This window comes from Macadamia integrifolia, unplaced genomic scaffold (assembly GCF_013358625.1).
Source record: "Macadamia integrifolia cultivar HAES 741 unplaced genomic scaffold, SCU_Mint_v3 scaffold1811, whole genome shotgun sequence".
Taxonomy (NCBI): domain Eukaryota; kingdom Viridiplantae; phylum Streptophyta; class Magnoliopsida; order Proteales; family Proteaceae; genus Macadamia; species Macadamia integrifolia.
Window position 1 is genome coordinate 34,112 of NW_024868364.1, and position 16,395 is coordinate 50,506.

General features: G+C 37.0%; 1 protein-coding gene across 4 annotated transcripts; it reads right to left on the reverse strand.

The window, feature by feature from the left end:
* Positions 1-435: 435 nt before the first annotated feature.
* Positions 436-15,745, reverse strand: LOC122064904 (uncharacterized CRM domain-containing protein At3g25440, chloroplastic). Of its 4 annotated transcripts, none has more exons than XM_042628690.1 (5): positions 15,372-15,745; positions 14,952-15,189; positions 13,970-14,291; positions 9,759-10,166; positions 436-1,191 (listed from the first exon to the last, which is right to left on the reverse strand). In XM_042628690.1, the coding sequence occupies exons 2-5, from the start codon at positions 15,065-15,067 to the stop codon at positions 658-660; spliced, it is 1,380 nt and encodes a 459-aa protein (XP_042484624.1). In that variant the 5' UTR covers positions 15,068-15,189; positions 15,372-15,745; the 3' UTR covers positions 436-657. The 4 variants fall into 4 exon arrangements, with proteins under 4 accessions (XP_042484624.1, XP_042484626.1, XP_042484625.1 ...); XM_042628692.1 differs by having other exon boundaries at positions 13,970-14,266; positions 15,365-15,745; XM_042628691.1 differs by having other exon boundaries at positions 13,970-14,288; positions 15,365-15,745.
* Between the last annotated feature and the right edge of the window lie 650 nt (positions 15,746-16,395).

Here is a 16,395-nt window from a genome sequence, read left to right on the forward strand (position 1 = left end):
CCCGGCTGAGACCAGAAATAAAAATAAGATTGCCAGAAATTTACGAGGTAATATTTCCATTTATTCATCATAAGAAGAGTCCCCCTTGAAGCCAGAAAAGGGTATCCAAACCTTTGACTTGACTAGTCCCGTGGACCCATACTGACCCCACAACTGCATGGAAGAAAAGACTTGGAGACATTCCTAGCATCAGCAATGAAGTTAAGGAGAAGCTTAGGTTGGCCGCACCGGGGGCACGCACAAGTGCCTCCCAACTGTCAGATGTACACTCGAGGGCTGTACACTTGAGAGGATCCTGGTTCAGCCAGATGTTGGACAACAGTGCAATAGGTCCCCAGATACAGTGGCATTGGCAGGTCCAATATCACCCAAATTCACCCCAATACTTAAAAACCATAGCTGAAATAGGAGTATAGCACCTTGAAATGCACAAAATACTGAAAATAATTAAATAAATTAAGGCAGCTTGGTACGCAGGTTTAAAGCCAAGTATTCCAGAATACAACAAAGTCAGCCATTTCTTTTAGTCATTCTTAGCCTTAAGCGGCTGAGGATCTTGACAGCATAGACTCAATGCATATATAATCATCACAAGCGAGCTGGAGTGAGTATAATTTTTTAAGATTGCAAAATCTCTTATTTGATCGATACACTTCTTCATCTCCACTTCTTTTTTAACAGTGATTCTGCACGCAAGAACATCCTATCAACCTCATCGAGGTCTGGTAGTTCAACATCTTTCTTCCTTGAGTCTGCAGAAATTTGACGCAGGTGATCCTCAAAATCATCAGGCTCCCCATCGCGTTTTACGGGAAACTTTTCAAATTCATCCAGATAAAGTGAACGTTCTGCCTTTAGCTCCTCGTCCCCATCAGAATCTGTCTCAAAGATATCAGACAAAGCTTCAGATTCTGAGCCAATACCAGATTCACTCATAGAATCATCCTCAGGAGACTCATTATTTTCACAAAGTATCTCTTCCAACTTAGCTGAATGCCCCAACTGCCAGTCGGATAGGCCACCATTGTTGTTGCTGCCAACCTGCGTCTCATGGCCTTCCTTTCCAGGCTCAGTTTTATTTTCATGCTCCATTTTTGCTTTTGCTTGAAGCAACTCAAGCTCCTGTTCAAGCCTTGGGATGTACTTCCGAACAGCTCTAAGGGCATCCCGGTTTTTGGACTTATCCAACGCCTGTATATTAAAACAAAAAAAAGAGTAAATGCAAATAAAAATGTGGGCATGTTTGTGCCTGCATTCATGTGGATGTGTTGTGTGTGGGTGTTTTGTATGAGAGAAAAATGGTGTTTGTATCGGTCACCCCTTAAGGTGTCAAATAATTTGTAACCTTGCTTTTTTGCTCTCCTCATAGCACAGTTTTTACTTCAGTGAGGTTAAAATTTTGTCATTAAACATGTACTCAAAGATGGTGCAAGACAATGAATATATATATATATATATATATATATATAATAAAAAAAAATTTGGGAATAATAACAGAAGAGGCAACAAAAGAAGGCTACTTTCAAATAGCAACCAAACAAGTCAAGGTTCATCAAATCCACCTCCACATTGTCATGCGTTTTAAGTTATAAGTTGGATACGTTTAGACGGTTATCTTAGGACTTACAGTGAGTTGTCTTACATGGCAGTAGTGGGCACCATTACAAACAGTTAACAGTAATTTTTTTTTTGGATAAATAACTATTAACAGTAACTTACAAAAGTCTACAATCCTTGTCAAATATAGGTATGTTATCAATGCACAAAATTAAAGCAGATATAGGCACAGATTTGGAGGGTCCAACAAATCCGACACCCATAAAATATGACATGATCTGTCCAACCCTGTTGCTTTGGGTTTAAACAAAGGATCCCCAAACACCCAGTTCCTCAAAATTTTGGGATTTGTGTGATGTGATGGTGCGTTAAAATTTTTGGGATTTAAGTGATATGATGGTGCCTTAAGACTAAGAACCTTTTTTCTATCTTCTTTTTTAGTTGGGATGGGGGCAAAGGAGCGGTTGGACAATAACTTCTTCGGAAAAATCATAGTTCTTCATGAAGGCAACAGTACCTATGGCCAAATTAATTTTGTGAAGGAGCATACCAGGGCTAAATGAGTGGACAATTTGGAAGATTCAAGTTCAAAATATTGCAACCAAAATTATCTAGCAAATAACATTAGTATTTAAAAAAAAAAAAATTAGACAATTACTTCTAATGGCTTTGCTGAGAAGTCTACAACAACAAAGCCTTATCCCAACTAAATGGGATCAGCTACATGGATCCGAACAAAGCCAAAATGAAAATTAGGAGTAAAAAGAGAGCGACCCAACAACAACTTAGAAAAATTCCACCTAAATGGAGTCGGCTACATGGATCCTAGTCCTCTAATCTGCTCTATTAAAGCTCATACTTAGGACAAGTCCAAAATTGTGCATCTCTTTTCTCACCACTTCTCCTATGGCCATTTTAGGCTTACCTCTAGCTCTTTTAGATCCTTCAATCTAAATCAAATCACTCCTCCTTACTGGTGCCAAGGCTTCCGATGAATATGGCCATGCCACTTCAAACGACTTTCTCAGAGCTTATCATGAATCAGGGAAAACTCCTAAATCAGCTCTAATATGGTCATTCTTTACTTTACCCTACTAGTTTTGCCACAAATCCATCTCAACATCCTCATATTTTCTATGCATAGCTTATCTATATATGACACTTCTTAATTGCCCAACATTCCGCCCCATACATCATAGTCGAATGTACAATAGTCCTATAGAATTTTCCTTTAAGCTATAAAGGAATACATCAGTCACACAACACTCTGGACGCACCTCTCCACTTCTCCCACCCCACTTTATTTCTCTGTGAAACATTTGTCTTTTATGCCACCTTTATTTATGGTTGACCATATATATCTAAAACGATCAATTTGTAGTATCTCTCTCCCCTGAAATTTCACTATTTTGTTAGCCATCATAATGTGACTAAAGTTACACATCATATACTCCATGTTCGCTCTACTTATCTTAAAACCTCTTGATTCCAGTATTGATCTCAAGGATTAAAGTATCGGTATCGGTCGCCGTATCGGTCGGCCAAAATTAAGATACGTATCAAAGGATATCGTATCGTATTGGAGATACGCTAAAGATATGTATATAAATGGATAGGAAACACTTATGTAAATACTTTTGCATAAAAAAATTGTTAAAAAAAGCTATTGATAATATGTATTATGCATAACACTAAATTGAGGGTATCAGACCAACAATTCAAGGTTTGTAATTGTCCCAACCTTGATTTCCACTTTAGTTAGAGAGAAATATGGTTGGCAGCAACTTTGGAACAAAAGCCCCTCAAAAAATCGTGTTTTTCTGAAAAAAGACCCACCTTGGCCATTTTATGAATGTAGAGTTGTGTATTGGTACGTATCGTACCGCATCGATATGTACCAGCCAATATATACCGATACTCACCGATACATACCAAAACATACATTTTACATCAATTTTATATTTTTCATATAGTATCGATACGTATCAGTGTGTAACGGTGCGTATCGTATCGGTGCTTATCGGTGGTGCATCGGTGCATATCGGTAAGTATCGTAGGATATATATCGATACGAAAGGATTTTAAAAATTTCATATATCGTACCGGTATGTATCGTATCGATTAGCTAAATTTAAGATACGTATCGGAGGGTATCGTATCGGTATCGGAGATACTTTAAACCCTGGTTGCTCTCCAAAACTCCAAATTTTCGATAATCCTTACTTCTGTCTCATCCACCAAAACAATATCATGAACAAATAGCATACACCACAGAACACCTCGTCTTGAATGTTCATGGTTATAGCTATGATGAGTGCAAACATAGAATGGCTTAAAATTGATCCTTGATTCAGCCTGATTATAATTGGGAATTCACTGCTTTGACCTCCAACAGTTCTCACACTAGTCATCACACCCTCATACATATCTTTAACTATATCCACATATTTACTTAGCACCCTTCTATTCTCGACGAGTACATGCAAGATTGACTCTTTAGGGACTCTATCATATGCTTTTTCTAGGTCAATAAAGACCAAGGTTTAAGAACTCGTTTCATTTCGGTGATTTCAAGACCCCGAAATTTCATCGAAATAGTGTATTTTTTCCATGTGTTTTGCTTTGCAATTTAGGGTTAATGGCTGAAATTAGCAAAATGAGTGAAACGAATGACCGAGATGACCGAATTTCCACAAAATAGTGCATTTTTTTTACCAAAATGACCGAAAGTTCAGCGAGATGACTGAATTATAACCAAAATTGTGTCTTTTGCGTTTCGTAAGCAGTTTCATTTCAGTACAATAAAAAATACCGAAATATTTGACAATACAGAGGTCCTTCTTGCAAGCTCTAAATCTTTCATGAACCTCTTAAGTAAATAGCTTTTATCGGGGATCTACCTGGCATAAAACCAAATTGATTATCTGAGATAGCGGTTTTTCTTCTTAGATAAGCTTTAATAACCTTCTCTCACAATTTCATAGTATGACTCATTAGTTTTATGCATCTATGGTTATTGCAACTCTGAATATCACCTTTATTTTTGTAGATCGAATGTACAGTGCTTCATCTCTAATCATCTGGCATTCTCTTTGTGCTCATAGTCTTGTTAAAAAGATTGGTTAACCAAGATACCCCACATAAACCTAAGTTCTTCCGCACTTTATTGGGACCGCATCAGGGCCTAGCATCTTGCCTACATTCATCTTTCTTAACGCTTCTGCCACATTGACCTTCTAGTTAGGAAGAAGTCTATTTGGGTGGTATGATGTCCACTTTTGTAACTAAGTGTTCATCTTCATTTAAAAAAAAGCGTTCACAATAAATAAATCACAAGTTATTGGAAAGTCTAAGGCCCTCTTTGGTATCATTTTTCTTTTCGATTTTTGTTCACCAAAATGGTTTTGGCTGCATTTGGTATCATTTATGGAGCTTGTTTATACTTAAAAAAAAATTTGGCAAAACACAAAAATAAAAAAGAAATCAAGAGTCAATTATGTATTTTGGCCAAAATTGATTTTCAGTTATTTTTGAGTTGAACTTTAATGAGCACGTGCTTAAAGTCCCAATATGAAAGGGGTAAAGTAGTCATTTGCTTTGTAATTAGAAATTCAAGCCCCTCTTCAATCCAAAGTGGAGAAAGAGAGCTATAAAATAGATGGGTGAAAGGAATCTCTTCACCCATTTCTTCAAAAAACCATTTTGCACATAGAGGTACCAAATTATTTCTCACAAAAACCATTTTTCTCAAGTAGTTACTAAACCATTTTTATGTTTTGATAAAAAATGGTTTTCATTAATGATTTTTGTTAATTAGGTAAAAAACAAAAGGAAAAATGATACCAAAGAGGGCCTAAGACTTAGGTCCCTCTTCAATTCTCGCCCCAACTTCATAGCCTTCATGCACATCTTCATAGAATCAACGATCCCTCCCAACATGTCCATTCAGGTATAATCGATTCACATTGACCAAAGCCTGCACTAATCCATCCATTTGTTCCCAAATTGGAGCTTACTTTCCTCATCCAATCCTACTTAGGGTGCATAAGCGCTAACTATATTGACAAGCTCGTTCTCTAACACAAGCCTAATGGATACAATCCTATCTCAAATTCTTTTAACATCCACAACATCATTCTTTAGATCATTGTCCACTACCATGCCCACTCCACTTCTGTTACTTTAACCTCCCAAATACCAAAGTTTGAAGTCATTCAACACCTTAGCTTTTTTACCCTTTCATCGAGTCTATTGAATATAGGCAATGTTAATCCTTCTTCTACTCATAACATCTACTCAACTCCAGACACTTACCCGTTAAGGATCCAATGTTGAATGTTAATCCTTCTTATTCTCATAACATCTATCAACTCCAGACTCTTACCCATCAAGGATCCAACATTCCAAGATGCTAATCTAATCCTACGCCTTTGGACTAGGTTCTTTACTCACACTTGTCTATTATATGAGAGCCCTTGCCTATTATCACCGTATCCAAGCATCGACGTGGCACGTCGCTTGAGGGCGACACCCTAGCAAAAGAACGATAGGACATGACACTACAAGAAATAAAAGTACTCAAAAAACAATAGGATCCATGCAAAAGGTGATTGGCTGAGTATTAAGGTGTCAGCTGCCTACCTGACGCACAAATATATATATATATATATATATATAAGTAAATACAATACAACGGACACTTAGTGCATTACATATTGATCAGGTTGTAATTATTCATGAAACTACCACTCAATTGTTCATTTTAATTAGGTTTTCATGATTAATTTCACCACATATTGTGATGATCTTTGATTGCAGAGTTTTCAAGAGATGTGCACGAGTTTGATGCTAAATGAATGGAGATGGTTCAGTCTAGAAGCAAGGCAAAGGATCAAGGGTAGAGTTGGAATTTATAAGATAAGAAGAGAATAAAAAAAGAAAATTGAGAGATAAACCCCACGGTTTCTCCATCTCTCCTCCTTTCACACGTCCCTCTTTTCTTCCCTCTCCTACTTTCTCTCATCCTCTTCCCTTTCCTACTTTCTCTCATATTTTCTCTCTCCTTGTCCAAATTAGAATAGGATTCCTTTTTGTCCTAAAATTCCCCTCTTCTACTACCTCTCTACCACGTTTTCTCTCCCTATTCTTTCTCCACCTCCCACGGTTATCTATCTCTCCCCTATAATTTCTCTCTCTCCCAATTATCTCTCCCCTCTACACGATTTCTCTCTCCCACAAGTCCATCTCCTCTTACAACTCCCTCTCACGCCCTCACTATCTCACGGTTCTCTCTCCTAGTTTCTCTCTTAAGCCTAAGCTCTCTCCACCACCTCACGCATCTCTATCTTTCTCTTTCCTAATCTCCTATGCCAACCCATCTCTCCCATGGATTCCCTCTCTCTCTCTCTCTTTCCTATCTACTCCCTTGTTTCTCTCCCACTCGGCTAGTAGTCTCTCATTCCTAATTCCCCTCTTCTACTAACTCTCTTTTCCCCTATTTTTTCTCACATCTCCCACGGTTCCCCCTCCATTACACACGATTTCTCTATCTCCCCTCACTTTCCTAATCCATCTCTCCCACACGCACCCTCTTCTCCCTATATATCTCTCTCTCCATCCTTCTCTTTTTGGAGACTCTTCACACTCATTCTCTAGGATATATAGGCTGCCCATATCACTCCTCACACACAATACACATTGCTAGTTTTTTTCTTTCTTTCTTCACACAGTTCTCCCTTCTTCTTGGATTGTACCTTCTTTGAGACGGATTTTCCTAGACAGCAGTGCACAGAGATCATCGCCATTGTGCCGAGGTTTTATCACCACCATCATCATTGCTGCCCTTCATTCATTCGCACCATGAGTGGCCAAGTCCCATTTATATCTTTAAGTTTAGATGAAGTTTTGAGTTATTGTTATTTAATTTCTGGTTGGAATTCATACTTAATTGTATGATGTTAAAGACCCCTTCCCATTGTGGATGATTTTTAACAATTAAATTAGTTTAGAATATTTGTATCTGTGATTCAGTTATTATATTCAATCAATGGTATTTTATGCTGTTTTTTGACACACACTAACGATAGCCTTTAACCAATCAAACTAAACATGCTAAGCGAAAGCGATAGACGATAGTGCTTGACATGATAGGTTATACTTAGGTCCCGTTTGATAACTTTTCAAGAAATGCGTTTCTACCATTTCTAGACAAGCGTTTGATAAAACTGTTTCGTTTCACTTGTTTTCAGAAATTGAAATTGAAATTTCTACCTATTTATGGTTCAAGAAACAACCCAAGCGAAACAAGTAGTTGTTTCTGGAAACAACTCGTGGCCATTATTTCGCTGGTTACTATCGACTTCCAGAAACATGACTTATCAAACACCTTCAATTCCGTTTCTGTTTCTAGAAACGAAAATTTATGTTTCTGCCGTTTCTTGAAACAGAAACGGCAGAAACGTAATCAAATGGGCCCTTAGGGTAGCCAGAGATCAGATTTGTGTGGTTGCATTGGAACTTATAGTTTCAATGAACTGAAGTAAGAACCAGAGATTGATAATAATACCAAAACGGATTCGAGACCTAAGGATAACTTCTTCTATTAATTCTTGTCCTTGTTAATTGGCTTAGTTTTAATTTGAATTCTAAATTTTACAAGTTCGATTTTCAAAACAACATTCACCTCAATCTTAGTAAATTTGGCCTTCTAGTTCTCTGTGGGTTCGACTGCTTTCTTACCATTATCTCATAGTTTAGTTAGGGTTTATTTTGATTCGTTCACGACAGTGATCACATATGCAATCTCAAATTCTCAACAAATATAATAGGCGCATACGCGAGCAAATCAAGGAGATGATAATACAGTACATATAAATATCTCAAGATTGTAAGAGCATACAAAGGAATAAGTCGATCAAAAACAGTACATACAACCATAGTTGTGAAGGCGTCGACTAAGCGTCCAGACAGTTTTTCTGGGGCCTAGGCGATAGTCGCCTTGTTGCACTGCATGCCGCCTTGTGTTTTGACACTTATTTATGCCAAATATCATTGAAGTAACTATTATTTGTTATTTTATTTACTTAAGATATTATTTATAAATAAGCAAATACCCCCTATTTGAATCCAATAAAAATATTTAAAAATCAAATTCCAAAAGGATAAAAAGTCAACCCCTCAGTCCAAGAACAAAAATTGGATTTTGGTTATAATAGCGATTTTCAAATTTTAAATGTTATGGTTTTTCTCAATTATGAAAATTTTATACATTCTATCATGTTAAAACATTGCTAAAAACCAAAAGTCCGGTAAAATAAATTTTTTTTTTTGATATCTATAAAATTATTTCATTTAGGCGATTTTAACAGCATTCGTGCATTTAAAAATAAGTTTAACCGAAGCATAACTTTGTCATTACAAATCAAATTTAAGTAATCTTAGACTTGTTGGAAAGCTGGTTTTATATTATAACTAATACAAAAAATCTCATATAAAAAAAAATATCATTTGACCAATCAAACTTATTATAGAACAAGAGCATTTCTCTAAATTTTGATTTTTTATAACTTAATATGACTTAATGTTAATTTTTTATGATTTAATATGGCTAAATATTGATTTTTAATGATTTGATGTTGCTTAATCTTGATTTTTTATGATATAAGGTATATATAACTTACTAAATAATGTTAGAAAGTAGGGAAAATAAAAAACAACACTTTGTTGCCTTGGTCACCTTAAGGCGGGCACCTTCTCGCCTAAGCGCTTAGACAACCCTCCACCACCTTGGTTCGCCTTGGCACCGTGATAACTATGCATACAAGAAGCCACAAAGAAGTGGTAACCAGAGGTTCCTACCAGATTGAGTCAAGAAATATCTTACCATAAATGACTTGTGTGAAAATTCTATAAGAGAGGTTTTCAGAATATTGCAACACAATCATGATTTCAAATTCACCAATGAAAAAAAAAAACCTTGTATGCATGTCATATGTATGAGACTGATAATTCCCTACATGGAAGTCAGACGCCGTAATCACCACTCATGTATAACTGACATTCATAAGCGAAAATCTGAACCACAATATAGCATAAACTAAATATTATGTAGTCAAGCATCACCATGTTAGAGCATCGGATACCTGATGGTGTTTATATGACAAAATGAACACTAACCCAATACAGAAAGGATACAACAGTACCTTCTTCCGGGAAAGAGTGATCTTAGGGGACATTATCTCTGTTGGTGGCTGAGAATAGTTCTTGCCTCTGTACATGATAATTGTATACTCTTCATGAATGTCAAGGACAATCCCTCCACTCAATCTTGCCAGGTCTACTGCAATCTCCTTGACTTCCTCAGGACTGAAATTTTTGACAAGCACCTTTACGGTCTGGTGCTTTTTCCAATGTAGATGCATGTTCAGGATTACACCTTGGAAGATTCCACGCCTTCCAATGGGCACATAATTCTTGTTCTTGAGGCCCATCTTTAAGAAGAAGAAGTGTTCCTCTGGTGTCAAAATTTCGGGATCATGGGTTGCTTCTAACGATTCTGCAGGTTCAATCTTCTTCAGAGCTTCTATAATTCTAGCCTCCTTCTTTTGAGCCTAGTATATCAAGAGCAGGAGAGGAATAAATTAGAGACTAAATTGACCCTTTTTCAATGAAAAATGGTTTTTGTAACCTACATATGCAACATGCTTAATCTCCCAGTGATCAGTAGTTGAACTTGGATGTTCGTTTTGATAAAAGATTAGATGATCATTTACAATTTAATCAGTAGTTTGATTTTTAAGCTTCATCAAACTTTTCAAATGTCGAATAAGCACAATATAATTTAATAATAAATAAATGTAATCACACGATCACAGTGATATGCAAGTAGGGAATGCTGACACATCAACTGGTCAACAATTAACTATAGTATGTCAATACATCTAGTTGTCAACTACTTGCCACTACTCCAATGGTCTAGATCATCTCTGCAAGGGGAAAATATCCGAATAAAGTTGGCTCAAAATCATTCTAAATGGATATTTTCATCATAATCAGAAGTATGAAATCTATCATTCAATAGAACATCCAAAATGGATAAACTAAGAACTCTTTCAGCTCTATTAATCAATTCTCCCTGATAAAGTGATGCAGGACAAACCTTAATACTGCATGTAATAGGCCATAACAACAACAGTAACAAACATGTCCAAGCCATAACGATGGTCAAAACTCAGAATACCAGAACTTTGCAGCAGCAATGAAAACTCTTTTGAACAATATTGAACAAAGCTTGTTTGAAGAGGATTTTGATAAGCAGATACCAGATGTATAAAGAAAATAATACAGAAAGTTCAATGAAAAACAAAGATTGAAAAACCAAGCAAACAGCCTTACATATCTGGCTGTTACGCAGTTTCAGTTTGGTCCACCCACTAAAGTCAACTAGCCCCGACCTACCAAACCAACTCCAAAAATGTGAAACTTGAGGGTTCAATATAGGACAAATAGCAGCACTAAACCTTATTTTCACAGGAAAAAAAAAAAATTTGACCAAATTTGCTACAGTTTCTGTTTGAAGGCCAGAAAGAAATCTGACCATTTTCTGGCCATCATATCACTTTTGATGCCCAACCAATATGTAAGCTTCTGATTCTCTCTTGAACCAATCTAAGATGAAGGTGCCACTTGCCCCAGTGGTAAGGACCTTGGATTGTTGTGGCCTGGTCCTTGGGATCAATCCCCCCTTCACCCCTCGTCTTCTTCTAATCCTCCAACCACACTTTCTCAAAGAAAATTGATATGAGATAATAAATTATGATGAAGTCTACCAAAATCAGCAACAATAAACTCTAGTAGAAGCAACAGAGGATTCATAGCACATGAGCTATTGCAGTCTGAATCGGATATGGGGTCCAATACCTGATTTGGATTGATCCTGGGCCCACCTTGATGATAAGCAAATGAGATAACAATGACCAGTAATTTTGTAATTACAGGGACCAATCAAGCCTCAAAAGTAAGATAACAACACTTTGGATAATATAAGGAATTATTCTAAAGATGAGGGCAGTTCAGGAACTAATATTGAAGGAGATAATGAATGAGATAAATACGAACCAAAAGGGCATATTTGTAAATAGATAAATAGGCCTTATTTATTATTTCAAAAACTTATCTTCTCAACCCACGATGAACAGAAAACCAGCATAACAGGAAACCACTTCAATTCAGTGATCTTCTCCTTGTGAGATCTAATTGATAGGATACTTCAGTCACAAAGTCACTTCACCAGGCCCTATACTGGGTTTTGTTTGGAATCTCACCACCGGAAGGATTTTATGGGACCAAAGGTTTACATCATTCTTGAGTTCAAGAAATTAGGAATCAAAAGAGCTTGATTCTACTTTCACTGTTCTGCAACCCACGCGAGAAACAGAACCGTAAGCAAGAAACAAGGGAAGAATAAAAGAAAAGGAGGTATTGCAAGGAAGAGAGAGTAGGGGGAAGGAATTTGCACAGAAGAGGAGGGGATGGGAAATCTGGCACAAAGCACCCAACCACGCAGGCTCTTCACAAAACACTATTCAATTCATTCGCTAACCTAATCCCAATTGTTGGCTCCATGCAAATTTATAAAGAGAAATAACTCTTGATCCTAATCTAAAACTAAAATTAAACTTAACTCTAACTTCGATTCATAAAATTGAAATAAAATCATAAATTAAATCTATCACTAATTAACCTATTAAAATTAAAATTGAAGATTAGAAGATAAATCCAAATAATAAAATAAAGGGAAAAGGGATTTTGTCCGTGAGTGTCGCCTATGATCGAACTCAGGATGGGGCCAAATGACTGTCCCACCCCCCAATGAAAATCCCAAATCCCTCATCTGTTAATGCTTCTGGGTGGGCTCCCATTGGCTCCTGGCTGGCGTAGGGGCCGCACTCCCAGTTAGAAAACTCTTCCCTAAAATATCATAACAAAACCAAAAACCAATTTGACCGGGATCATCGCCATCTTGATTCCCAAACAGGTTCGGGCCAATCAACGGAAGTGCTCCTGCATCACAGTCTCTCTTAATCAAACTCCTATTTAAACTATCCTACAATTCTTATTCATGGTTCGAAATTTTGACCACATCGACCAAAATTTCAACTATATCGAGCCAATCAGAGATGAAATTACATGGCACAACAAGAGATGAGAAAGATAGAATTTCAGAGGGAGAAGAAGAGCGGAGAAAGAAGAGAAAGAGAAACATGCCTCTCGGCAGCCATGGTTCAAACAAAAAACCCTTCAATCAATTTCCACTTCTTCAAAATCTGTCAACAATGGACTACACAACCGTATATAAAGACTCAAAAACCTACCTTCCTAATCTGAAATGGAATCAAAATTGCATCTAAATCTAAAAATAGAAATAAAATCTCACTCAAATAAGAATACTACCAAACTAAGTTCTAACTGTAAATAGGAAAGAAAGAAATGAATCAAACCAAAAGATATTTTAAACGCAACGCCCAACTGCATCAGTTTCTTCATTTGGATGCTCCCACATCAGAATGGAGTGACCCTAGGTCGCCAACAAGTGAACCTGAGAAGAGGTTTCCTTTACTTTCCTCCAACAGGAAGACAGGGAAAATCTCGAGTCCATTATCCTCAAACAGGATAGAATTTCTTACATTAGGATTCTCCCATATCAGAAAGGAGTGATATTAATAAGACTGATTTTCTTACAGTTTTCTTAATTTAGTTAAGAACAAGTTCCACATCATCTATTAAAGTATCAATTCTCATAATTCTTATGTGCTTCCATTTCATCTTTAACTTTTGTGAATATATATACATTCTCTCATATATTTTATTCTTTCTTTTATCTTTTATCAATTAGCTGAGTCTGTAATGATGTAGATGCACCGAGCACAACCTAACCCTTATTCCAATAATGGAGACTGAAAAATAGAATTTGAACTAGGGAAAACAAGCTGTGTACCTAATAATGTAAGGCGACTATGTTTGCTGGTTTCTACTAGAAAGGTAGGATTCAGATGTAAAGATTGGAGAAAACTTATATTTAAAGCAGCGAATAACCATAGGAGTAATAGAAGATGATCCAGATACTAAGAATCTGAACTAGGGAAAACAAGTGAAATCGACAAGGGCTGAAACAGGACAGAGATGCAGGGAACCATAAAGATATAAACCAGATCAGAGAACCAGATTTTAAAAAATCTGTTAATCAAAGATATTATTTGCAGGATATCTATCCAATGACAATCACGTATACCAGGAATTGAGCCACATGAATTATGCCAAAGGAGAACTTGTAGAAGTTGCAGTCTGCTAATAAGTACCTTGAATTTCCAGTTAAGAAAAAAATATGACATGAAAAATGGCATCGGGAGCTCACCTTCCTCAATTTATATAATATTTTTTCTTCTGCTGTCATCCTTTCATAATCTTTCTTCTTCTTATATCTGAAGAACTTGAGCCACCTAACAACTGCCCTTTTTCCCTTTAACTTTTTCCTCTTCACTTTTGGAGTAGTATTACCATCAATGCCTGCCCCATCTTCCAAATGCTTTATAGAACTTGTTGCATCGGTGACCATGCTCCGGTGCTGAATTGAGAGACTCCAGAAACAACTCGTGAGGTGACAGCTTCTGATTCCAAAAGGTGAGACAAGACCAGTACTCCAATTGAAGACCTTGCACAAAATACCATAGGAGCTACTACGCCATGAGATTCTCTCCATCTTGATTTGCTATGAAAAATAATGTAAGAGGACAAAGACCCTAAAGAAAGATATCTATAAATATATACATATATATATAGAGAGAGAGAGAGAGAGTAAACATTCATGTTCTTAAATAAATCACTGAGATTGACAGCAAGAAACATCATACTCATCAAATATACTGAGAAATAATTATAAAGCAGGATAAATAACAAAAGTTGCAACTCTACATAAAATCTGTAAGATCTCATGACCAAGTTCTACGCACAACAATAAAATTTTCGACCTTCCTCATCATAAAACACAGCTCAAATAACTATCATTTTTCATTTGGTGCAGAATAAGAAAGACAAATTACACCGATTTTTACAAATATTATTAGAGAGGTACATGTCCAAAACGGCTGGGAAAATTTCATTAGGGAAGAAATTTTCTGAATGAAAAATACCCAATAAATTCAGCAATCTGAGTTTGTTAAGAGAAAGATCCGGACACATTATAGTGATTATAAAATTTTGTTATTTAAAATCTAAGAAAATGTTACTCTAAACTATTAAGATCATAAATGAAAAGTGGGAACCAGCATAAACCAGGTACAAGCCACCAATAACATGAATGTAGAAAAAGTGGCGTAAAAAACTTTGCAAAAAGATACCTGGCTTTCCAAAGTATTGGTCTATGTAAGAAGAGCATGGAAAATAAAGGACTGCACATTAAAGTTTTGATCTGGTGAGATTTGCGGATTCCTGCTGAAGTAAATAGCCCCAACATATTTTTCTTTTCCCCCGTCAAGATGTCTCGTTCTTCTGCTGTTCTTCGTTATGAATACCTACAGCAACCGTTCCCTTACTGGGAAAAAATACCTTGTCACCTGCATATAACTCCGAAAGCTCCTGTCAAGAGTTCAAAATTAGTACAAGCTTTGGAAAGAATATTAAAAAGTGAATAATGAAATAAAGGGACGGCAACTCTTGGGGTCCTGGGTCTTGGGGATGGGGGCAATAAATATAAACCAGCAATCCCTAAAATTCCATATAAAAAGAGAGAAAGAAGGCATCACGAGAAAACCTATAACCTAGATGCTAAAGAACCCATCCATGGAGACAATACAATGCCTCTCAAAATCGAAGCGCAGAAAATCATCGGAGACGGCACCGCCTTCTTGCATTATCCGGCGAAGTGAACAGGGATCGACGCAGCTCCATCTTTGGAGGGATCGATGCACGCCACAGAGGGAGAGGGAGAGAGAGGCTATAGGGATCGCCAGATCAGGGACCGCCGTAGAGAGTAGCAGAAGGAGAGAGGCTTGCAACCGTCGCCGGTGAAATGGATGAAAGTAACGGGCTCCCGGAGAGGAGACTAGAGATGAGAGAGAGAAAAAAAAAGTTATTGCTTTGGTCGGCCCGGTTACGGTCGGCTTAGTTCGTTTTTTGACTTCGGTTTTGGCTTCAGTTGGTGTATGGACAAAATCACAGATCCCGCTTATCTTTCACTTCCCAAGTCTTGCCCATAGCTATTTGGGTGAGCGCCATGTGTCCAAACAAAAATTCAATGATTCTCAATGTCTCATTCGTCATGCCTCTTTTGAAAGCGTTGGATCTTCGCCTAGATACATGTTGCTTGCCCAAGTATTTATGGGCTGACCTAAGTGATGAGCACTCAAGAAAAGAGCCGAATGAGTTGAAACTATGATCGGATCATTTATTAAACAGTGAATCCAATTACAATTCTAACTATGGTTCTAATTAACTAGAAAATATTATATTTCACACAAATTGTTGCGAAACCACCAATTGGCCATGGTGCATAAACCCTAGACCCACTAGTTGGTTTGGAAGTATTTATGGTTGGTTCATTTACTAATTTGGAGTCAAATTTTTATTTTATTTTGTCACAAGTGGTGTGGTGGTTTTCAAACTCATAATTTATTTTTTTCTTGATGAAGCGTTGGAATTTTCATCATCCGATCTAAGACTTAAATAATAAAGCCAAAACCTGAAAAATTCGTTTTCCGAGGGGTGATCACTGGTTGAGGTTGATATTGGTGAATGTGCCCAAGTGTCTAGGCCTAGGCCTATCACGTACCCCACTATCCTTAC

What these genes read in the sequence shown, in the direction of transcription:
- LOC122064904 (XM_042628690.1), bottom strand. Translation starts at nt 15,067, where the DNA reads ATGTTGGGGCTATTTACTTCAGCAGGAATCCGCAAATCTCACCAGATC. An exon ending in TATTATATAAATTGAGGAAG is followed by an intron (nt 10,167 to 13,969) that starts GTGAGCTCCCGA and finishes TTGATATACTAG; the next exon opens with GCTCAAAAGAAGGAGGCTAG. An exon ending in TCACTCTTTCCCGGAAGAAG is followed by an intron (nt 1,192 to 9,758) that starts GTACTGTTGTAT and finishes TTTAATATACAG; the next exon opens with GCGTTGGATAAGTCCAAAAA.